General features: G+C 43.3%; 4 protein-coding genes across 4 annotated transcripts; 2 read left to right on the top strand and 2 right to left on the bottom strand.

Moving 5' to 3' along the window:
- On the top strand, positions 1,395-4,195 carry LOC8054295 (mitochondrial phosphate carrier protein 3, mitochondrial). The gene is made up of 6 exons (XM_002468094.2): positions 1,395-2,009; positions 2,123-2,484; positions 2,570-2,613; positions 3,216-3,430; positions 3,586-3,710; positions 3,829-4,195. Exons 1-6 carry the CDS (start codon positions 1,719-1,721, stop codon positions 3,905-3,907), a joined length of 1,116 nt encoding a protein of 371 aa, XP_002468139.1. The 5' UTR covers positions 1,395-1,718; the 3' UTR covers positions 3,908-4,195.
- On the bottom strand, positions 4,388-7,630 carry LOC8054294 (splicing factor 3A subunit 2). The gene is made up of 7 exons (XM_002465465.2): positions 7,423-7,630; positions 7,165-7,334; positions 6,093-6,169; positions 5,383-5,448; positions 5,204-5,278; positions 5,049-5,123; positions 4,388-4,954 (listed from the first exon to the last, which is right to left on the bottom strand). The coding sequence occupies exons 1-7, from the start codon at positions 7,572-7,574 to the stop codon at positions 4,604-4,606; spliced, it is 966 nt and encodes a 321-aa protein (XP_002465510.1). The 5' UTR covers positions 7,575-7,630; the 3' UTR covers positions 4,388-4,603.
- On the bottom strand, positions 8,199-10,003 carry LOC8078811 (protein STRICTOSIDINE SYNTHASE-LIKE 13). Its single transcript, XM_021450900.1, is given in 4 exon segments — positions 8,199-8,805; positions 8,894-9,061; positions 9,170-9,454; positions 9,554-10,003. Coding segments are annotated over 4 exon segments (1,275 nt in total). The 5' UTR covers positions 9,970-10,003; the 3' UTR covers positions 8,199-8,399.
- Positions 18,186-21,752, top strand: LOC8078810 (glycine-rich selenoprotein). Its single transcript, XM_002468093.2, has 4 exons — positions 18,186-18,422; positions 20,975-21,078; positions 21,174-21,360; positions 21,442-21,752. The coding sequence occupies exons 1-4, from the start codon at positions 18,404-18,406 to the stop codon at positions 21,474-21,476; spliced, it is 345 nt and encodes a 114-aa protein (XP_002468138.1). The 5' UTR covers positions 18,186-18,403; the 3' UTR covers positions 21,477-21,752.

Below are 23,710 nucleotides of genomic sequence, written 5' to 3'. Positions count from 1 at the left end.
GCAGAGGAGCTGCGGAGTTGTCAGCAATGTGGAGCTCACATAACCGTCCACGCGGCAAAGGATTACCAATGAGCAATGAGTTGCGAATTCGATGCGTTCTTAAGCACTTCCAAAATGGTTCCAATGGCGTTCGTGCTGATTAATTTCTTCTCAAGATCCAGCCCACGTCATCTTGCCACCTCAATTTAAGGCCTGTTAACAGTTTTGGGCCTTGTATTTTATCCAGCCCCGATTTCGTTTGGAGATGGGACAACCGAACTAGGCAGTTCTCGAACGAGCGGGCATCGTGAAAGGACAAAATGGCCGTCGTTGCCTCGTGATTTGTGAAATAAGGTTAATCTCAATACAAATTTTGTAGAAGTTTTATACATATTAAATAGAGTATCACATTAGTAAAAAAATATAACTTTTACATGTATTATCAAATAATAGAGAGAAGAAAAACACTTTACAGAGACAAAACGAGTGAGTGTTATTTCCAAAACATTGGAAACCGATCTAACCCCCGTTGAGAACCTTAATTTGTTTCATCTTGTGCGCATGAGAGATATAGATGGGATTCACGAAGGGTAAAGATAATCTCATAAAACCATGCCGATAAAACTATGCATTAAAAAAGACTTTTCCTGTTAAGTTTCACATTTTAGAAATTAGGAGATAAGTTTTTCATTGAGAGTGACCTAATCACGAGAGTACCGTTGCATATGCATCGCTTTGATTGGCCATTTATGCTACCCTGGGAACTGGGATTTCAGCTGCCAGCAACCGAAGCAGCAGATCAACAGAATTGTCAGTACGCAAATGAAGGCTGCACTGTTAGATTCAAAACACGTGAGACATCACATGGTCCAGATTTCAAAGTTTCAAACCATGTGGTTCCCATGAACTCGAATGCTAATGCACGATACATTCATTGCGTGCCTCATGGCATATGACTGTGCGAGGCCGCTTCGTTTGTCCACAAAATTCAGGCCTTGTTTAGTTCACCCTGAAAACCAAAAAGTTTTCAAGTTTCCCCGTCACATCGAATCTTGTATCGCATGCATAAAATATTAAATATAGACGAAAACAAAAACTAATTACGCAGTTTAGCTGTAAATCACGAGACGAATGTTTTGATCCTAGTTAGTTCATGATTAGATAATATTTGTCACAAACAAACGAAAGTGCTACGGTACCGAAAAGTGAAACTTTTTCGGAACTTGAGTGTTTCTTCCTCGTTTCCGCCGTGCGCCGCATCTTTTTCTCCGGCGCAGACCGCAGAAAAAACCAGCCCGGATATGCCAAAATCACCCCGGCGCGCTCGGGCCTACTGTCCAGTTGCCCAGTCCCGTCAGCGCAGCGGGTTCTTTTGCCGTGCCCCGCGACACTGCCCCCACCCCATCCGCGCACACAAATCTCGCGTCGGAGGCCGCGGCCCATAGGAAAAGCAGCAGCCAGCAGCCGCGCGTTAGGCGTTAGCGGAGCACACCAAGGGGCGCGCCACTTTACACGCCAGCAGCGGCCGCCGGCAAGCGCGGTCAGGTCGGGACTCGGCAGCGGGGAGCTCCCTCCCAGCTTCCCCCGAGCTAAAGCTAGGGGGACGACGCCTGCAGGCTGCGGCACCAACGCGGCCTTCGCCGCGACCCCCTCCCACCTCTCCCTCCTCCCTACCATGCGCGAGGCCCACGCCCACGCTCTCCTGTCGGACACCCAGCTCCTCCCGTGCCTCCTTCGAGATGGCGAGCCGCGACAAGGTCGGGTGCTCATCGGCCCCGCTGCCCCTCGACCGCGTCCTGGCCGCGCTGGTCGCCAGCGCCGAGCAGCTCGGGAGGCGGTGGGAGGCCGCCGCTCGCGTCCGATGCGGGAAGGCAGATGGAGCGGCGGTCGGGAAGGCGGAGGGGAAAGGGGAGGTTATAGAGATGTACACGCCGCTGTTCTACGCTACCTGCGCCCTCGGCGGCGTCCTCAGCACCGGACTCACTCACCTCGCTGTAACGCCTCTCGACCTCGTCAAGTGCAACATGCAGGTCCGTCACCGTCAAAGCGAAAGGCTCCTTTGCTCAATTGCCTGTTCTCCTTCTCCATATCTCAATGACTAATGTGATGGAGCTGCTGCTTGCTTCAATGTTCCTTCACTCAGGTGGATCCTAGCAAATACAGGGACATTCCGTCTGCGTTTGGTGTCATGCTCCATGAGCAAGGCCCCCGTGGCTTATTCAGGGGCTGGATGGCCACACTGGTTGGGTACAGCTGCCAGGGAGCCTGCAAGTTTGGGTTCTACGAGTTCTTCAAGAAGTGCTACTCTGACATTGCTGGTCCCGAGAATGCTGAAAGGTTGAGGACTTTAATCTACCTTGCAGCTTCAGCGTCTGCTGAGGTGATTGCAGATGTAGCTCTCTGCCCCATGGAGGCTGTCAAGATTCGAGTCCAGACACAGCCGGGATTTGCTCACTGCCTGATCGATGGGCTTCCGAAGATTGTCCAATCTGAAGGTGCCTTTGGGTATAGATACTGCATGGCTTGTATGATCTGTGTTATTGTTCAAGGTTTTGGAGAGCAACTCTTTAACACTGGGTGCAAATTTCAGGCTTTACAAAGGACTGCTTCCTCTTTGGGGCCGCCAAGTTCCCTGTAAGTCAAAATGTCTTGTTAGTTCTTCCATTACAGTTGCTTGTTAAGGGATCACTGCTCATTTCATACACCCAGTACTTTGTAATTTTGATCAGTACCAAAACTTATGTAATTTAGCCCCCTGTGCAGCATTTGCGCTGCTGCTTTGTTTCATTGCTTACCCATGTGGCTGGTGCCAAAATACTAGTACGAAATATAGTTTTGGAGAGTTTTTAAATATCCATGCAATTCATTGTACTCTGCACTACTGCACTAGAAATCCAAGCTACTAGTTATCAAAACACACAATGATTACTAGTGTAAACTATGTCTCTATGTATCAGATTCCATATACTTATTCCATTTGTTGTAAAAAATGAAAAAAAAAATGGCACCAATTATTTGTTATGTTTTTCTTACTAAGAGAAAAGTGCAGAAGACAATCTTCGAGGGTGGTGTTTATGGATAACTTGGAATAAATAAATTGTTCAGTTGACTACCTAATGTCCACTCACCTTTGAGGCACTGTGCAGAAAACATTGCCATGTAGAGATAATCTGCACAGAAGCCTTATGTTGTCATGTGCTTCCTAACTCCCTAATTACTTGTGTACTATCCTGCAGACACTATGATGAAATTTGCTTGCTTTGAGACCATTGTTGAGATGGTCTACAAGCATGCAGTACCAAAACCGAAAGACCAGTGCAGTAAGCCACTACAACTAGCAGTGAGCTTTGCAGGGGGATATATTGCTGGAGTATTCTGTGCGGCTATATCTCATCCTGCAGACAATCTCGTATCTTTCCTCAACAATGCACATGGAGCCACCGTGGCCGATGTAAGCTTCTAGTCCTATCTCAAAATAAAGAATACAAATTCAAGGTTGAAAAATTACAATATAATTTAAGCTCATCTAATTGTCAGACCATATTATTCTTTCCATTTTGCTGTGTTGCACAATTTTGGCTTCTGATGAATTCATCATACTTCCAGGCTGTAAGAACTCTTGGAATGTGGGGTCTTTTCACGCGCGGCCTTCCTCTTCGTATAATTATGGTCGGTACTCTCACAGGAGCGCAATGGGCAGCCTATGACGCGTTCAAAGTATTTGTTGGATTGTAAGTAAACCATGATTATGGTCTCTAAGTGTGTGTCTGTGTATGAGCATCATTAACCGTCTATACCATGATATCAAGTCATTTTTCATGTTTTTTTGTTGTATGTACAATTGTACAGGCCAACATCTGGCGGAGTGGTTCGAAGCTGTGCTGCTGCCTCCTCTTTGCGCCAAGAGGGTCACAAAAAGCAGAACTGACCACACTGAGAAAACGTGCTGAACCAGCGGAGAATAGGAGATGTGGCACACTGAGAAGATGTGCTGAACCAACGAAGGAGAATAGATGTACTTCGATTTCACTGAATTTTGTAGCAGTTCGAAATCAGATCGTTTAAGTTTTAGCTGGTAGAGCAAAAGAGCATTCACTTTCAAGGGGCTTTTGTCGGAACCTCTTGAACAGACATTGTAATGATAGACGGCTTTTAGTAATGCAAGTTGTTTAGCCATGCTTGGTGTAGCAGTACGCCTGCACCCTGCCTCTATTAATCAGAGTCAGATTCTGCTTTTGTGACCAACTGGCCATTCTATTTGCCACGCGTGGTTATGGTTATCCAGGAGGCTACAGGTTCGACGTTTGGTTACAACCATGTAGCATGACTAAGTGGATACAATCGTTACCAAGAGCATGTGTGAATGAGCGTAAGAAAAGGTCACAAAGGCACAACTGTAACATGAGAATATGAAATCAGGAAACAGAATACACGAGAACTTGCTATTTTTAAACAAACACTTGGCTTAAAAGTGGATACAAAAAATCCAACAAGCTGGCATCTGAGTACAGTCCCGGAGAACCATGTAAGCCTATGACAACATACAAAGTTTTGAGTTGAAAAACATAAGGCAACACAAGGCAAGCGTGAACCTTTTGCTGACTGAACATCGCTAAGCAGTCAACTACTGCTGTTGCCCAGGAAAGCCTTGCATTGGAGGGCGCGGTGGAGGTGCTCCCGGAGTGAAGTTAGGTGGCGGTGGAATCATTGGCCGCGGACCATTTGCCAGTGGTGGTGGAGGCGGCGGAGGTTGAACGCCCCCAATAGGTGGTGGAGGAATCCTAGGGGGCATTCCCATAGGTGCAGGAGGGGGTGCATGAGGCGGGGGCGGTGGAACTTGTGGCGGGGGTGGGGGAGCTTGCCCTGGTGGCCTTGGTGGAGCACCAGGAACCCCATTCCCATTAGGCAAAGTACCAGGAGGAGCTGGTGGTGGTTTATGAGCTTCTGGTGGTCTTGGCTTGAAGTACAGTTGCAGCTGTTAGCAAAACACAGAATATAGTTGTGAAATCAAGATTGCTAAAAATATATATAAATTCAAGGTAAAAATTTATTAAAAAAAGCAAACTCACCAGGTATTCCTTCTTGTCAGGATCCCAGTAAGAGAAGAATTTGCTTGCTGATTTGTCAATCTCTGTACTTGGTATCTGCAGCAACAAACAGTGTTAATAACACTAATTGACCAGTGTACCTGATGCCCTGACATTAAACTTTTGGAAGAGATTACCTTGAATGCAATGATTTCATAGGGCTCTGCCGCAAAAAGTAGGTATTGATACCTCTTATCCCAACTTTGGACTTTCTGCACAGATGAGATGAATAGATTTTAGTGAACCAGACAGTACAGACGCCAAATCAACACACTATAATTCAAAGGGCATGCTCAGAGTCAGAGATCAGGTTTACCTGTTCATATGATGACATGAAACGATGCCTTGGCTTGCAATTATCTTCGATTTCAGGGTAACCAATCTAAAGTGAAAAATGTCAAAAGTTATTGATCCAAGCCTCCAATGTACAAAAGTATTTAAATGTATCGTAACAAAATAAATGGTAAAGCAAAATTTGCAAATTATGAGGTATGGTGTCATTAGCTAGTGTTGTATTCATCAAGACTGTATTGTATCATATTATTCAGTCAAATGCATAAAACTAATTACTTCTAAAGATAAGAACAGTTTCACATGAGAAAGACTAGTCAAGGAACAGAGTTGAGAAAAATATAGGCAATTACTTGCATATTATAATTTGGAGAACATATCAACTATGCTAATTTATCAGAGAGACTGCGTTATCAGAAGATAAATTCCAGATAAGATAAACACTAGTTTCAAAATTTGAGCTTAAGCATTCTTTTATATATAAAAAGAGACTACTATGTGAAATGATCTTTAAAATGCAAATAAGTATCTTAACTGAAATCAATACAAGATCATTGGCATATGAAACTTGTTAGGTGCCCTAAATTACATGAGAAAAATAGAAATACACCAAAAAATACAAGCAGATATGTCTGATTGAAGTTAAACCAAATTCCTGCATTTTACAATATTCAACGTAGAACCATGTGTGAGGTGAGGACTTTGGTAAATAATGCAAACGCAAGGAATACTAACCTCAAAGAGAAATGAGTGTTGCTTTGTCTCAGGATCATATTGTTTGGTTACTTTATACCCGGGTCTGCCAATCTTAACTGCAAAGGGAGGAAAGAACGCTAATGAGAACAACTGACAAGAAAATACTCTGTTGATAACTTAAGTTGTACTGTACTACCAAAAGGTGACAACAAAACAGGAGGGACTAATAGCTTATAAAAAAATTGCTTGCAGTAGAGTAATCACTTATCACTAACTCAAATAAATTTTCTCTCAACGAACATTCATTGGTATCAGGGAAACCCAGAGAACTTCAACTTAACAGGAAATCTAGGAAAGAAAGCTAATGAGAACAACTGACAAGAAAATACTGTGTTGATAACTTAAGTTGTACTGTACTACCAAAAGGCGATACAAAAGGAGGGACTAGTAGCTTATAAAAAATGCTCGCAGTAGAGTAATCACTAACAGTAACTCTGATAAATTTTCTGTCTCAAGAAACATCCATCAGTATCAGGGAAACCCAGAGAACTTCAACTTAACAGGAAAGTTTTTTATTGGGGATTGTGCACTAAAGAATAACAAGTTAACTTTTCAAAAAAATAAAAAAAAAACAAGTTCAGGTTTGTTCTTCATACTCTTAGGCCTCCTTTGGAACCCACAGATTTGACCAAAAATTTGCAGTAATCGGTTCAATTCCAGCAGAATTCAGGGATGGAAAACACAATCCAAAGGAGATGTACTGTATTAAGTGAAATTATAAGAAAAAACAAGGAAAGGTCGGCACATCAAAGTTGAAGTTGAATAATCTTCCAGGTCCATTTGCTATGCATCAATATTGGGTGAACTAAATTCCTTTGATAACTTGATATGGGTATAATTCTGCTTCAATCTTTCAACTTACATATTAACCACAAAGGAAAGAGATTCAACTCGTGTCTTCATTCTAAACACTCTGAACAAGCATACTAGCATACTTCTACCTAATTGGAGAAAGTAAATAAGGAGACCTAGTTGGTAATTGACGATTCTAATTAACAGCAACAATGTTGCCGATAAAAGGAGAGTGGAGATTCTGTTTTTTTTCACGCACCAGACTTGCGGGGGGCAAGCTTGCGCTTGTTGGGCTGGGGCTGCGCGGGCGCGTCCTTGGCCTCGCGGGCAGCGCGCTTGGCGAGGTTGGTCTGGTGCCGCTTCCCCTGAGTGTGTGCCAGGTAGTTCCCCTCGTTGTTGTGCAGCGTCAGGCACAGCTTGCACTCATAGCTACAAACAAGCAGAATCAGCGCATAGATCGAAGCAAATCGAGACGGGCTCGAGTTAGAAGAAGAAGCTAGGGTTTAGGGCGGGTTACCTGCCGAGGTGATTGCGCATGAAATAGGGGTCCTTGGCGAGGTCGATGGTCTCGAGGGCCAGGCGGCGGAGGCGCTCCCGCCGGTCGATGGCCTCATTCTGCGCGGAGGCGGCGCCGCCGCTGCCGGGTTTGGAGCCCCACTCGCGATCCATGGCGTCCGCTCGGTTTGGCTCGCCGTCTCTCCCCTCCTCTGTTCGACTTTTATTTAGTCCGGCTCAAGTCGGTCACTACTATGTCGGCTAAATCAAACCGAGCCCAACTCGCGGCTCGCGGACCCGTGACAACAAATCCTTTCAGATTCGGCCCAATCATATTTTGTATTGCAACTCTAATTTGAGATTTTTGTTCCTTTTCTGTTCTCTATAAATTTGTAACCTAAATCTGGATTTGAAAGGTCATTTACTCCAAGCTGGAGCAAATCGTAGAAAAGTGAGAGCTGAACACGATTTGATTCAAAAAAAAATTGCGAGGGGATTTGATTCAATTAGTATGCTGCTGACAGCATCAATGACCATTTTTATTTAATCTGAATATGTCCATTATTATGTCAATTTTGCCAAATCTATATCTCTTAATAAACCCACTAACCTAATTCTCTAGCACCTCCTTGCGCCATATCATCCAGGAGTCCCACCACCGTAAAGATAAATCTCACTATCCCAATTCTCTAGCACCTCTTTGCACCACGTTATCCAAGGATCCCACCACCACAAGTCTTAAGCAGCCATAGAATCAAGGATTGAAGCATTCATTTGAATCCACAGACATTTGAGGCAAACTGACGACATGAAGAGGAAACAGCGCTATGTGAAACTGATCTCTCCACCAATTAAATTTATTCTCTATGCAATTAAATAAAGTTCTACTATATACTCGCGGCAACACACGAGGATCCTCCTAGTTACAAACAAGATTACCACCAGTCCATTTATATAGGCGTAGTACACATGCTAGGAGGCATTGAAACATGATCATGGCTAGTCCAACGGGTAGGGGATGGTGGCGATGTGATTGTGCGCCACGGTGCCGATCCACAGCTTGCGGTCAACCTCCCGCACCTCGCTCACCAGCTTCATCACCTCGCGGCCCCGGTCCTCGAGCACCTCCACGACGCGTCCGTCGCGGTCGAGGAGCGCGAGCACCGTGTGCATCCTCTTGGCGGCCCTCCTCGTGAGCATCTTGAGCGTCAGCGGGAACTTGAAGTAGAGTGTCCGGAGCCACGGCCGCTTGGCGAACACCGCCTGCGCCCGCGTCCGGCAGCAGTCGATTGCCACCCAGAACTGGCCCTTGCCGTTGGAGCGCACGTTGTCGGGGAAGCCCGGCAGGTTGGCAAACACCTCTACCTCGCCCGTTCTTGGGCCTTCCAGCCAGTACCTCATTATCCTGATCAAGGCCAGATGTGTGCTTTGTGTTCATATCTATCTATGAATATGGTAGAATCATGAACATTATCAGATTATATTTTTGTTACCTGCAATTTGTTGTCTCGGAGAAGAGAAGAAACTGTTGGTCCTCTGAGATCTGCACGCCGTTTGGGAAGACCAGCCCCTTGAGCACGACATGGACGGCATTTGTTTCTGGATCATATCTGAGCAGCCTCCCGGTGCCTTCTCCTTCTAACAGGATGTTCAAATGGTCCCTGCAAATTCAGCTCTTGTCTGGTTAGCTACTCTGATCTTTCAGCAGAAATACAGAGGCATTTTTTACTCGACTGAAAGGAGAAGCCAGAGTGTTTCGCTTTACTCACTTTCTGCTGTATCTCATGCTCGTGTCGGTGAAGAATACGGATCCATTCCTGTGGATATCGAGGTCGTTCGCGAACCGGATGAGGTCCCCGTCGGCTTCCCTCGCAACAGAGGACGCCACGCCGCCGCTCTGGCCAATGACCATCAGACCGTAGTACGCGTCGGCGACGTAGAGCTCGCCGGTCTCCCTGTGGAACCTCAGACCGAGCGGCCGGCCACAGAATTCCTCCTTCTCGTGCTGCTTCCTCGTCGTTGAGTTCACTCCGTTCGCACAAACTTCCTCTGACCTTTGCCAAGAAATAACAATCGTACATTGCATGATGTTTCCCCAAGAAGAATGCAACAAATAAATCAGATCAAACATCTTCGAGTTTCTTCGTAGCAACAAACGAGCTGAGCGGACGCGCGCCGGAGCAACTTACCATTCAGGATTCATGACGGCAAACGTCTCCCAGCCGGCCTCCTCGCCCATCCACCGCACGACGCGGCCGTCGGCGAGGCCGGCGTACGGCCCGCGGCCCTCGCGATCGAACTCGATGGACTCCGGCCCGAACACCTCGCCGACGAACTCCAGCCTCCCGCGCCGGAGCCGGCTGGCATTGTCTCTGGGCCAGCTGCCCATGACCTCCGCGTACGGCGCGAGCTCATGCTTCACCGGCCGGTAGTCGACCCCGGCCAGCGGACTGAGGCCGAACGGGTCCGCGACTACGAGAGCCAGCGCCAGGGCCGCGAAGAAGAGGTGAGGGTACTGCACGATGCCATCACGCCCTCGCCGCCACTGCAGCTTCCTCTTCTCTTCCATGGTGGACGCTGGACGAAAAAGATCGGCAGGGGTTCGGTTTGCATGCAGAGGGAGGAGAGGGAAGCGGTCACAGGCTGTGATCTTAATGGATTTGTTCAGGAAACGTATGTGCGTGTCTCCATCGACTGTTGCATGGAAGTTGCATGGGTAACATGGATTGTTTGGGAGTAGGTGTCCTCTTGGTTCAGAATAGCCAGGGGACGTGGCACTTATAGAGTTCTCGGAGTTCATGTTTTCGTTGCTTGGACGATGGTACAAGACGAACGGTTGAACAAGCATAAGCATGTCTGCCGTGTGAGATGGCACAGCCTGTTTGGTTGGTGTCGTATTTTGTCACATCTTACTTTTGGCAGTTTATTGTTGTCACGGAAAGTATGACGAGTAAAATCAAAACCACATTTGTGATAAAATTTAATTAGCACTCTATGACATTTGTGATACCAACCTTTAGGAACCAAACAGCTGCGAGAAAAAAACTATGATATGACCAACATTTGGCATGGCAAGATTTAGGCAGGAATGAATAACACTTGTTTGGCAACTAGAAGAATCATTGTCAACGGCACATAGTGAGTGCTTTAAGGACAAACACTCAAAACCGATTTCTTCTTTTTCAGTAATCTCTGAGAGTTTTCAAAATCCACACCCAATCTAGATTTTTTAGATAGATTAAAAAACTGCTCTCTAACAATTTCTTATCTCAACTCTCAATCTCTACGCACTTGGAAAAACAGTCCAACGTGCAAAAATATCTACGCAATGCAAATATACAAGAGAAAGAAAATATAAAAATAGTTGAAGTGATTTACAATAGTTCGAGATTTTTGTATGGACCAATTGTGCAACTACCCCTGTTTTGGAGCTTAACTCCTCGTTTGTCCTTATTTTTTTAACTTTGCTCGTTTGCCCCTATTTTTTCAAAACGAAGCCAGCAGTTGCCCCCATCCAGTTAAGTCCACTTAACGGTGTTAAGTTTGGGCTGAAAAGACCAAAACACCCTTGGCTGAAAATTGCTCATTTGCCCCTGTTTTGGAACACATGAACGCTTGCACTCCAGAGAAGCACACCGCCCTCCTCCTGCGCGAGGACGAAACCCGGCCGCAGGACCGCCCGCGCGAGGCCGCGCCGTGCGCCCGTGCGAGGCCGCAACGGCTGCCCATGCGAGGCCGTGTCGTGCGCCCGCGTGAGGCCGCAACGGCTCGCCGCGCCGGGTTTGCCTCCCGCGGGTCGCTGCCTGCCTCCTGCGGCTCACCTGCCTGCCTCCTGCACCTGCAAATCCCCAGCGCCGGAACCCTAGCAGTCGTCGTCCAGCCGCAAGCGTCGCGAGCGACGGAACTCGTTCGCGAGCGAAGGGACGGGAACGAAAGGATAAGGGGCATTTTGGTTTTTTTTTTCTCTTTTTCTTTTTTCTCAATCTTTTTTTTTGGGTCTAAATGTTTCACCAACTAACGGATGAAGAAAAGAGGGGCAAATGGTGGATTCGTCTTGTAAAAACAGGAGCAAACAAGCAATGTTTTAAAAATAGGGGCAAACGAGAAATTGAGCTTCAGAATAGGGGCAGTTGCACAATTGTCCCTTTCTGTATTGGATAACTATAGTGGGATTTGAACACTCTTGAAGTGTCTTTGTGAGAATAACACCTATCAACTGTTTTTTACAAACTATTAGAGATGCTCTAAGAATCCAGCAAACTAGCCAAACAATTTTATAAAAGTGATTTTGATTTATCAGGACAATGTTTTTGAAGAAAATCTAGATCTAAAATGTTTCTACAAGAATCTACAACTATGTTAAACGCACTTTGAGACGAAGAAATGACTTTGTGGTCAAATTATAAAATTAGATAATAATTAGTCGATCGTGTGACGGTGAAGAAAGAATGAGCCACCAAGGTAAAATCTACTCAGCCATCTCCGGTGTCTCTTGCACTGTCACTCACACTTGTTCATCATCTTACCATACTTCAACAGCAATAGACGCAACAACTGAGTTCAGTAAAGCCACACAGGGGAAAGAGAGGGTAGAAGCCTAGTTTCACCTCCACTAGACTTCACCCCCTGATGCCCCCACTTAGTTATTTATTATAGCTTTAACTTCTAAATAAACTAGAAAAATGCCCTGCATTTTGCTGAAAGATCGTAGATGAAATTATACTACTTATATTTACTTATATGAACTAATAAATATCGTAATACATGTTAGTGGGTGATTTTTAGAATAACTAAATATTTTAGTAAATAATGGGGTTTGTAAATATGAATAGTTCGAATGAAGACATATTGACATGTACTAGTTCGATGTGCTAGTGGATGTTGATGTGTGGACACTTTGCATAAGTAAATAGTTACATGTGTTAATGGATGCCAATATAGACACTTTGCATGTTAAGATAGATTGTTTGTGGCGATTCAAAATTTATAGATATAGATATAGATATAGATATAGATATAGATATAGATATAGATATAGATATAGATATAGATATAGATATAGATATAGATATAGATATAGATATAGATTTCAAGACCTGCAATGGCCCTTCTACCGCTCTAACCCACTAGACAAGTTCCTTCGGCCCCAATTGTCTCTAGTACTATCTATCCTCTACTAAGCCAAGATAATTCTAGGTGTTAATTTGGAAATCCAAATTTGTGAATATGAATTATTTGACCTGAAAGGGTAATTAACATTCAATCATAACCAAAGTCCACAACCAAGCTAGCGGCAGGCAGCAACATGCTATAGTCAATTACAAACCAGACTACAGGGCTAAGCCAGAGGTAGTTGCTATCCAGACAACAGAGGCCATGGCCCTCCAAGTGGTGGCATGGGTGGAAGCTTGCAGGAAGTTATGGCAACCCTGATCCCAAGTTGTGCCTACACACGTATCTTTTTATGCGTCTCGATCAAAATTTCCAAGTGGGGAAAGATTTAAAGTTGGGATAAAAAGTTGTTAGAGAGAGTTTTATCCAAAAAAAATAAAAATTGGGTGAATTTTTGGAAACCTTAGAGATGCTCTTAGGTAATGTAGATATGCTCAACCAATGTGCCACACAAAAATTTAATATTTTTAACTCCCTCGTCTTTCATAAAACTTACCTCTGTTAGAAAGATGAGACCTTTTCTAAAATATGGAGGTGGTTACATGCAATATAATGTAAGCAACTAAACATGGTGTACCAAAATACAACTTTCTTTTGTATGACAGTCAAATGCTAGCAAACATAGTTTACTAAATAAAACTTATTTGTGTATGATAAACAAACATCAAGACACTGGATATGTTTATATTTTGCTTTGAATTATGTTGCATAAGGTCTATGGCTCTGCTTGTTTCAGTTTTGAGTTGTATTTTTTTAAAAAAAGCAAGAAAACTACCCTTTGAGAAAATAAACTAAAAATTCAACACATGTTCTAAAGAGCCTTTCTAGCTTTTTGGTGCACTAAGTAATTCAAAGTTTACTAAAAAAACTACTAGAAAAAACAACAACCTGAAGTGAAATTCCATAAAACCATCTTAAAAAAATCTAAAAGTTGTACTTCAAACACTCTCTGATACATAATACATAATATAAACAACCCTTCATATTCACAAGGTATAATTCTCTGACATCATCGCCAAAAGCAAGGGCATTCTTCAACGCCTCCCCCCTATACGATAATCGTAACTGCTGAACACACCGTTCTAGACATAGAACTTGATCGACGCCGAATCAATCCAGGCGATGGCCCCAACGCTCATCGAGCTCGTGCCCAAGCACTACATCTGACGACAAATCATAGCCAAGGTGCTACCAAATAGAAATTGGATCCTCCAAAATTACCGTGATGCTCACTGTCCCTACCATCACCAAGTACCTGACTATCTGGGAAGCGCTCTAGAACGTGCAACTCGGTGACACCACTGATGGACTAGTTTGGAAGTGGACATCAATGGCATCTTCATGGTTAGATTTACATACATGGCGCTACACGCACCCTCATATCCCTTGCTTGGCTGCACCTTAGCCTTGGACACCTAAGATCTCCTTGGGGTCAAGCTATCCTTGTGGTTGGCGTCGAGGAAGCGACATTGGACAGGCGACCGACGACAACGTCACAGACTCCAAGCAAACAACCTTTGGTTCCTTCTGTGACTAAGATAAATCATCGACCACATTGTCGTCTCCCAATTCGTGGGGATCACAATGGAACAGAGCTAGTAGAGCACGATGGGGACTCTATCTTCATCAAAACTGTGAAAGGGGAGGAATGTGAGATGCTTCCGAGGTGTCAACCCCAACTACCAAATCTCCTAGCAGTCATCAAATATGAGGCAAAACAATGGCCATAATGTAACATCCCAAAAATTCACATTCAAAAATCACTCGCCTTAAAAAATTATTTTCAAAATATATTTCAAAAACTATAAATCATTTGAGCTCTATAGTATCTCCATCTAATTCTTTTTCCATCCATTCTAATTATCCATCTTTAAATATAACTTGCACCGCATGGCATGAGCATCATATGTCCGCTACATATCCCTCTTGCTCGCTCGCTCTGCCCGATACCCGGCAACGGCGCGTGCGCCGACCCCACCACCATCAGCGCCGCAGCGCACTCACGCCCGGCCCCCTCGCCGAGCGCACTCGCTCGCGCACGCACCGCGGCATGCGGGCCCCACCTCTTGCCTTTTTTCCGCTTATCTTTTGCTGTACAAAAAGATAGCAAGTCGCAACGCACAACTGGGCACCATCCATATTTTTCGCGCACAAATAATAGCAAGTACCAGCAAGCTTACATGCGAGAAAACATAGCAGTGCACCTACACGAATATATATCTCATGCATGCATGCAGGAATGCCACCGACCATTTGCATGCACCTGCATGCAAGGACACGGTGATTAGGCACCGTCCATTTGCATGCAACGTGCATGCAAATGGGACATCGTCCTTTGTATGAAATTAGGCACCGACCATGCGCTACAGTAGCATTTTTAATGGCACGCAGCTGAGCGCTTTGGCCTATAAAAAGCCAGCCTCGGGTGCTCACTCTCACCACCCGAGAAACACGTTCACTCACTCGCTCTCACTTCGCGTATACCGTATACGGCCATACGCATAAGCCGAGCTCGACTGTCGTCGCAAAACGAGGTGAGCAGCTCATGAGCATCTCCTTGCTCTTCTCTGTCTTTCTGTAGTATTTTTCTGTATTTTTCCATGTATTTGTCTGTACCGGTTCACTGCCAAGAACTCCACGAATAGAACCATGACATACAGAAGAGTTCTAATGACCCATGCTAATTTCTCTCTAACCATGCATGTGTGGGCCAAGCATTAACTCCAAATAGTACATGCATGCATGCAACATGCACTACCAGCCAAACAAATACCCACGTGAAGCATTCATTCCTTAATCATCGTTAGCCTTTTTCGCATGATTAAATTCCGGTCATTTCACAAATGCCACATGCTAACTCTGATTTTAATAATTCTTTTTCCTAAATTCATCTAAAATCATGATCTACCTCCCATATTAATTTCATGATTTTTGGAGCTCATTTGAATTTATTTGATTATTTATCTGTGTCTATTGTCTGTGTCGTTCGTCGCGTATTTTAGTTGACGGAGTGAACGAGCCGGAAAACGAGAACGTTGGAGACAAGTACCGCGAGTTTGACGCCGAGGACCCGGACTGTCAGCAGGAGTTTGCCGAGGACGCCGACGGAGGCAAGTCCAACCGATCCCCTTTGATGCATATTGATCCTATTTTTAAACACAACCCGTAGAAGCCGTTTTAAATATTGCATGTACGATATATGTACGAAGTATTTTCGCTGCTTAGATAAAACCTGTTAAATAGCCATCCTGGAATTGATATTACCCGGTAATTGTCTTGTTCGAACCTAGGAACAAATAATATGCTATGACAGAAATATTATTATTTAGTATGCTTAGGACTTGTTACTCATTCTGGATACTCATCGCTATATTTTTGTAAATATAATAATTTTAAAAGTAAAAGGTGTGAGTGGTGGAAATAAATTGTGGGTATTGTGAAAGGGTTAATGAACAAGTTACAGATGTGATTACTATGGAGATGGGGCGGATGGGATCTCTTTTGGGGATGCCCTGGTGTTGTGGCTTATACCTTGCGGGGTTAAGCGTGAAGATATCCGCCTTGTCTCGATTAAGGACTGAGTTGATGATTCATCTTGCCTAACTCATTTATCGTACAACTACTCGTCTTGCATGGGAAAGACTTAGTCTAAATCCTTCTAGTTAGTATGGCAATCACCTGGAGGCAGGTGTGCAACGGGACACTAAGTGATGTATGTGAAATTGTGAAAATGTATGAAAAGAGCTTTGTGAATTACTGTGGTATCATGAGATGTGACCTTAGTGTTCCTGTGGTGAGCGCCATTACTTAGCTATGGAGGGTAATGACTTTGATGGATTTGTGCTTGCACGACGGTGTAAGTTATGGTGTCCTACTTGTGGGAAAAGTGTACAACCTCTGCAGAGTGTAAATCTATCTGGATAGCCTTGTCCGCGGTCTCGGACGGGTTATGGTTTGGTTTCAACAACTAGATGGGTTGGTATGAGTGAAAACATGTGAGAGAGTGTGATTTTGGAAATAAATGGTTGACTGCCATTGTGTTGTGGGGACAAGGGTTCAACAACACTTAAAATTGTGATCAAACCCCCATTTTCAGAAATACTATCATATGTGAAAAAAGAGTTCTTTTACAACAGTATTTGTGAAATGAAACTTTGCATGTGTAAAAAGATAGCTTTATACAAATAAAACTAAGCCTCATCCTTGATTTATCCATATGCATATATATTGTTATCCCCTTCCGTAGGGTAAGGTTGGATTTGCTGAGTACTGTGTACTCACCCTTGCTTTATTAAATAGAGGAAGATCCGGACTTTGATCCCGAAGTGGCGTTCGAGTAAGGTCGTGTCTGCACCCAACTAAGCCTGTGGCATTGGGACTCGTCAGATGTTCGATGGCGATATCGTTTGTTTCTGGGTCCTTTGGACCTGTGTTGTATTTTGGTGTCTTATTATTATAGCGTGCCTTCCTTGTCCACGCTTTCCAAGACTACTGCGCTGAAACTTATCTGATGTAATAAATGTGTTACTAGCCTCCTGGGACTAGTATTGTATCACATTTGAGTTCCTGGTTTACCAGGGGCGCTTCACATAAGCTAGCGCTATGAACCTTGGTTGTGTTGTCTAGAGTAACAGGCTAGCATAGTTGCACGGGTTCAAACGCTTACGATTCTTATTGTGCCATCAAAGTACATTGTAAATAATTTTCCTCTACTATAATATAATAAAGCATGTAAATCTTTTGCGTGTTCGAACATTTAAGCTTGTTCATTTGGCTGATAAGTCATGGCAGAAAATATTGTTGGCTGATTTATTATGAGAGAAAAACACTGTTGAATGACTGGCAGATTCGGCTGATAAGTCCATCTTCTATGAGAGAAAAACACTGTTGAATGACTGGCAAATTCTGTATAACACAAGAATACTTCAAACCTCGTGATATTGATTTTCTATGTTTAGTTTCTCACCTAAAAATTTTTCATCCGTCCCATTGAATCTTTGGACACATGCATGGAACATTAAATGTAGATAAAAAATAAACTAATTATACAGTTTAGTCGGAAAAAAACACGAGACGAATCTTTTAAGCCTAGTTACTCCATAATTAGCCTTAAGTGCTACAGTAATCTACTTGTGCTAATGATAGATTAATTATGCTTAATAGATTTGTCTTGCAGTTTCCTGACGAGCTATGTAATTTATTTTTTGTTAGTGTCTAAAAATCTCTCCTGACATTCTTTCAACATATTCGATGTGATATCTAAAAAATTTTCATCTCCAATCTAAACATGACCTTAACGGCGGACATATAGGAGTAGGGATGAAAACGGTACGGATATTTTCCGACCGTATTCGAGACCGAATTCGTTTAGAGAGGTTCAGATGTGTCCGTATCCGAGTCCGAATGTTTAACATCCGATACCGTATCCGTATCCGAATGCTTAAATCGTATATTTATGATATCGACATCCCATCATATCTTATCCGACATGATTGACATTATCCGTATTCGCATCCGAATCCGACTAGAAATATGAAAACAAATATGATATCTGTGATATCCGTCCGTATCCGATCCGTTTTCATCCCTATATAGGAGGATGCAGGTAGCCCCACCGCTGTCCGCTGTACACACCAGGTTCGAGGGCTCGAGCCTGGTTGACCTGAACCTGCGCTCGTCAACGAGTCCCGACCGCATCGGTCTGACGGTCTCTCTACGCGCAACGACGAAGGTTCTCGAATCCCCTCCTCCCTTCGGCCTCGCCTTATTATTCTCCGCTGAACAAGCCTAGTTTACATCGCGAAGGGCGGCAAGGCAGATCCAGGGCGACCATGGCTTACGTCGAGAGAGGTAATCTGATTTCCGAAGCAATACCCCAATCGGTTAGGAATGGCTTGTTTATGGTTTCTGCTGGTGGGTTCCCTTGGCGGTCCGATCTGTTTATTGATCTGATTATTCGCATGATGCTATCGCGATTGTCATCGGGGTTCATCTAGTCCTATTGATTCGGGTGCTAGGTTATCGATTCATGCTGACTCTATGCTGCCTTAGAATGGATGTTTACCCATGTTTTTTCTACTTAGCAAGCAGATCATTCTTACTGTCATTATCTCTGCAAAACAAATGCAATTTCAGCTGGAATTCTAGCTAGTAGGTGTTTGGATGAAGGGGAATTTGAATTCCCCTGTCCAACCAGGTCCCTTAGGGTTTGGAACTTCTAGGCAACAAAATATTGCTTATTGCACCCTTCGGCCTAATTTGGAACACCCAGGGATGGAAAACCCTCCATGAAGAACTAAAGAAATGGGTTATTCAAATGACATCCCTATGGATTGGCCACCCTGGAAAAAGTCATGGGTCCCAAGGGGATTTGAGTTTCCAAAGTATCCCTTAGAGTGGTACGAATTACCGGCTGCAGCAGTGCATGCAACTCTAGAATTGACTGGATTACATACGTTGGTTATGTAACCATATGTTTGTGTGAGGCGTTATGAATAATTTCTGTGAAGGAGTCGCTGATAAGCAAAATACACGATTAATGGCTGGAGCACTAGACATCTGAACAGAACTGTGATTCCATGCTTGTGCGGATTCATTACCCGTCTTGACTTTGCAGCCCCAGTTTTACAGCTGAACTCACTAGAGGTAGGACCCTTATGTATGCACCAGTATCACTGATGGTTTTATAACAAAGAGGAAAATTTGCTAATAGGGTCGTCGGAATTTTCGTACATACTCAATATTTTGAGCAGAAGTGCTACTGTAGTTTGTTGTTTTTGGCTATCAATTATACTGAGTCAAGAAAATCAGTGAGTTATTTCCCTTCAACTACTGGTACTGAGTGCAAAAGATGTAATTTTGTAGACTTGCTTGTACTTGCTATAATGTTAGATAATGAATATAAGCTGAAGTGCCTTGCAAATTTGGTAAGCTTTTGCTTTGAGTTAGTCACTTGGGGCCTCATCAAGTAGGCTTGTAGAAAATGGAACACAACAAAAGATATCAGTTGTACATTTTTTAATGCAAGTGTAAAAGGAATTCTCGTGTATATCTAAATCAGAATGTTGCATGCATGCTGGTCGTGGTGGTAAAGTTTCTGAAATATCAGTGGAATCCAATTCCCCTGCATAATAAGGATAGACGCATATGCTATGTACGGGACTATAAGCATAACGCCTAAGGATAGTGCATTGGGGGGTTCTGTGAAAGTTGGCTCTTCTTTTTCTATTTCCATTCCATGCTTATCAGTGGTTTTTCTTTTGCACTGATCTGATCATTCACCATCATAATGATCCATGGCTCCTAATATATTAGACACGTTGGTGGTGAGCACCTGTATCACTTAATATCAATATGGAAAGGTGATCTTTGAATGCACTTCTGTAGATGAAGAGGAGTTTATTAACTCATTTGAAACGCCATTTTTTTTACAGTTTTCTGCTGAGACCTAAAGTAAATAAATTTAGAAAGTAGTATTAAGTTTCCTGGAGATTATTCCTTTTTATCTCATCCTGGAGATTATTCTTGATTTAATAGAAGTTGAAAGTTTGAGGTGGTTTTTTTTTCTAAAGCTGTTAAGTGTTTGATTTGCTGTCGTTAAATTTAACATTGTGGTTTTGGGTAGTGAGGATACAGAAAGTATGTAGTAAGTAGTAACATATCACATGTTTACAAAAGTATTTCATTGTAGCAAAACATCAAAGGATCAAAGTATCTGTTTGTGGTAGTTTATGGTTGCTTTTCTTGTAAAACAAAGGTGCAACTCTGATCTTCCTGGGCTGAGTTTCTGTGTCTTTGTTGGGGTTTGTGAATGTTTGTGTGGTTTCTTGTTTGTTTGGGCTCTTTTATCCCCCTTTTCCTTTTCCTAACATAAAGATTCGAGAAAAAGAACAATATTTGGGTCCTGATTTTAAACATCAAATTACAATCAGGTAGCTCATAATTGTTTCTGAACAATATGCAGTTATTTCGATATACAACCTTGGGTAGTTGCATCAAATTTGAATGCTTGTCTAGTGGCTAAGTATGTACTAGTGGCCAGGTTATTTTTGAAAACCTTTTGGCAAAGCTGATAGAGGTACTTAAACTCAGGTTGATGCAACAGGAAGTCATTGCATTCTGTTTTGAAAAATTTGAAGGGTCTTTGATTTTTTTTTTTCTGAAAAACATGCAGTTATTTGGATAAACCACATCAGATATGCGTCAAATTTAAATGCTAGTACTAAGTCTGTATAGTGGCCAAGTCATTTTTGAAATTGTTAGGATTCCATTTTAGTCCCTCCCCTCCCTCTTCCCTCATAAACACAAACGGTGCCTTTTTTTTATTCTTACTTATAGGCCGGGGTTGTATTTATAATCTATCAATCAGAGGAAAGCTCATTTTCATCTGTACTGTTTTGCAGGTGTTGTGAAAGACAAGCGGACTATATGGCGACTGAGCATAATCTCAGACTTCTTTCGGGCTATTGTGAACTTCATCAGAATCTTCTTTGACACACTGTTCTCAGTAAGTAATTAATCTCACGGCTAACTTTCCATTTTGTTGCATGTAATTTCAACATTTGAGAAACAGAATCTAATCCTTGTACTGGGACCTTTTAGGTGGACAAAACTGACAGCTACAAGAAAGGATATGGTGCTGGTAAGAAGTGGGATGGTGGACCCGGGGGTGGTGGTGGGCGGGGCCCATATGGCGGTGGAGGTGGTGGTGGAGGTGGAGGATTTGGCGGCGGAGGAGGTGGTTCACGCGGTCCTCGCACTCTATCTGACATCCAATCCAATGACCACAGTATGTGCTGATTTCTGGACTATACTGTCCCAATTCACCATCGTGAACTTCAGTTTTCTAAACATTCAGTTCTGATTTCAGGTTCTCTACCTGCTTGTGGATCCTGCTGCGGCTAATAGGCGCACAACGTTCTGCTTGATGACTGCTTAACAGATGAATAAACATGCAATATGTCCTGAAGGACATCATAGCAATTGATATGTATTTCACTGTCAGACTATTGTATTATAATCAGTGAGTCGTTTATTAACAGCCTATTTACTCTGTAGCTTGACTCTGGCACGATTCACTTGGTACATTCATGGTTTATCTTTCGTGTACTGCTGTCTGGTTGCATAGTAACTATACCAGTTGGAAAGTCTAATAAATTATCTGGTGTGATGTTCCCTTAATATCTTGTGTGGTAGTAATTGGTGAGTACAGACGGTGAGGCACCTGTGGCCTGAGGGTAGTATTTTTTTTGACAATAAACATCTTCTTTAATTAACAAAAACGAGCTGTTAGCACCATTACAGAGTTAATGGTTACATTTTGGAGTACCAATTTTTGAGGACGCTCTTGCTCATGAGCAGAGTTGGAACAGACAAAAGATAATGAAATTGGAATGTATACCAGTAAGTGTCTGTCTAGCTAGCAAATCTGCTGTTAGATTATGATTTCTTTGAATCTTGCTGAAGGATGCTCCTGGTCCTCTCCTTTTGTTGCTTATAATTTGAGTACACGGTTTGGTTCTCCAATCGGTTGGATTGGATTGATTTTAGTCATTTAACAATTAGACCAACTGTTGGTTATCAGAGAGGAAGCTGATTTGGTTCCGTTGTAATTCCTGCGCCACTGTGACTGCAAGCGCAAGTGCAACAACTTCTGCCATGAGAACTGAAGTGGAATTTCTCGGACTGAGGGTAGTTGTATTTAGGTCATCAGGAACAACATGAAAATGGAATAGTTTACTAGTTCTTCCAAGCATACAATTATCTGCATAACCTTCCTTCCTCAAAACTTTTCCTTCTTAAGTCTATCGGAGTTGTAGGACATGATAGAGAGAGCTCACCATAACCTTAGCTCGGAGATCTAGGGGAGGAGAACAAGAGAGAGAGAGAGAGAGAGAGAGAGGAGGATGAGATAGAGGATGAGGAGGAGACTTACCTTGCCACCATGGCCGGCGAGGTGCGTGGGGAGGAGCTTGGCGTGGGTGGGGGAAGGAGCTTGACGCGGGCAGGAGGAGGCGGTAGGGCATGAGCGCGGCTGCGAAGAGGTCACCTGGGAGGGAGAGAGAGAGAGAGGGGAGGTGGAAGACACGCAAAGTGGCCGTGCAGGGCGACAAAGAAAGTGGTCGTGTAGGGTGACAAAAAACAGATGGCCATAACTAAGTCATTACCTATATTCGTTTACTTAATTTATCTCATGCAATGTGTTCTCGTGCGAGCAACCAAACACCATCTTAACTTGTCTATACTAGCTAAGTGCAAGCAACAAAAAATGACAATGTTGCATGTACTTCGTCTGTCCTCTAGGTTGATATATATACCAATCTCATCTGTAAGGGTTAAATATTTTTTATGTGTTTAGGATGCAATAGGTTCTCTTTAATTGGAACATGCTAGGCCAGTATGTCAAGCATGAGGTTGGTCTAGTGAAGGTGGTTGATGACTTATTGCTAGATTGCCCTGTTCGTTTAAGTTTATCCGCTAGCCATTGTTTTTTGTCATAATATTTTTAGTCGTGGCTTTTGCCAAGCGAACAGTCGTATCAAGTTTGCTAGTATACAAGGTACACTACTCTTAAGGATGCAAAGATAGGCTTGACCTAGGCTACAACGAAGTGACAACAAGACCCTTGAAGATAAGCAAGAAGCTTGATACACTAATCAAGTGAAGTATGGACATATGGATGTGGAAAAAACATTCTCAGAGGGCATCAAAGCTATCCAGTAGTCATTGGCGTTTCTAGGCAGGTACGGTCCGAGGCAGAGAAAAGGAGCCTAATGTATACTTCTGGTGTGATCATCAGAGGAACGATCTAGAGGCACTTTTGGAGGCATGTCATAGAATAGTGGAGCTCTCCGGTACATGCATCATAGAATGCACTAGAGAATAAGGATGTGTTCTAAAAGGCGAGGACAACACTAGATAAAAGCATCAATTTTATCGGATGGTGCACCAAAAAAAATACTGAATAAAAAGACCTCTGACAGTTGGTTATGGCTAGTCAACGTGGTAGGACACTATATTTTTTTGATACGATCACCGGAGACATCCTATTCTCACTGTTTTTTTGCTCCACGTGGATGCTCGTATGCGTGACTTAACTACTCATGTTCGAATCTTGGATTCAATATGATGCTCATACT

The sequence above is a fragment of the Sorghum bicolor genome, chromosome 1 (genome assembly GCF_000003195.3).
Source record: "Sorghum bicolor cultivar BTx623 chromosome 1, Sorghum_bicolor_NCBIv3, whole genome shotgun sequence".
In the NCBI taxonomy this organism is placed as follows: domain Eukaryota; kingdom Viridiplantae; phylum Streptophyta; class Magnoliopsida; order Poales; family Poaceae; genus Sorghum; species Sorghum bicolor.
This window is presented reverse-complemented; position numbering and strand designations above follow the sequence as displayed.

Bases quoted from the DNA above. Each gene is read 5' to 3' on its own strand.
- LOC8054295 (XM_002468094.2), top strand. From the start codon at position 1,719: ATGGCGAGCCGCGACAAGGTCGGGTGCTCATCGGCCCCGCTGCCCCTC. The intron at 2,485-2,569 runs GTATAGATACTG...TGCAAATTTCAG, and splicing joins CAATCTGAAGGTGCCTTTGG to GCTTTACAAAGGACTGCTTC. The intron at 3,431-3,585 runs GTAAGCTTCTAG...TCATACTTCCAG, and splicing joins ATGGAGCCACCGTGGCCGAT to GCTGTAAGAACTCTTGGAAT.
- LOC8054294 (XM_002465465.2), bottom strand. From the start codon at position 7,574: ATGGATCGCGAGTGGGGCTCCAAACCCGGCAGCGGCGGCGCCGCCTCC. The intron at 5,449-6,092 runs GTTAGTATTCCT...TTTTCACTTTAG, and splicing joins AACACTCATTTCTCTTTGAG to ATTGGTTACCCTGAAATCGA. The intron at 5,124-5,203 runs GTAATCTCTTCC...TTGTTGCTGCAG, and splicing joins ATGAAATCATTGCATTCAAG to ATACCAAGTACAGAGATTGA.
- LOC8078810 (XM_002468093.2), top strand. The intron at 21,079-21,173 runs GTAAGTAATTAA...GGGACCTTTTAG, and splicing joins TCTTTGACACACTGTTCTCA to GTGGACAAAACTGACAGCTA. The intron at 21,361-21,441 runs GTATGTGCTGAT...TTCTGATTTCAG, and splicing joins CATCCAATCCAATGACCACA to GTTCTCTACCTGCTTGTGGA.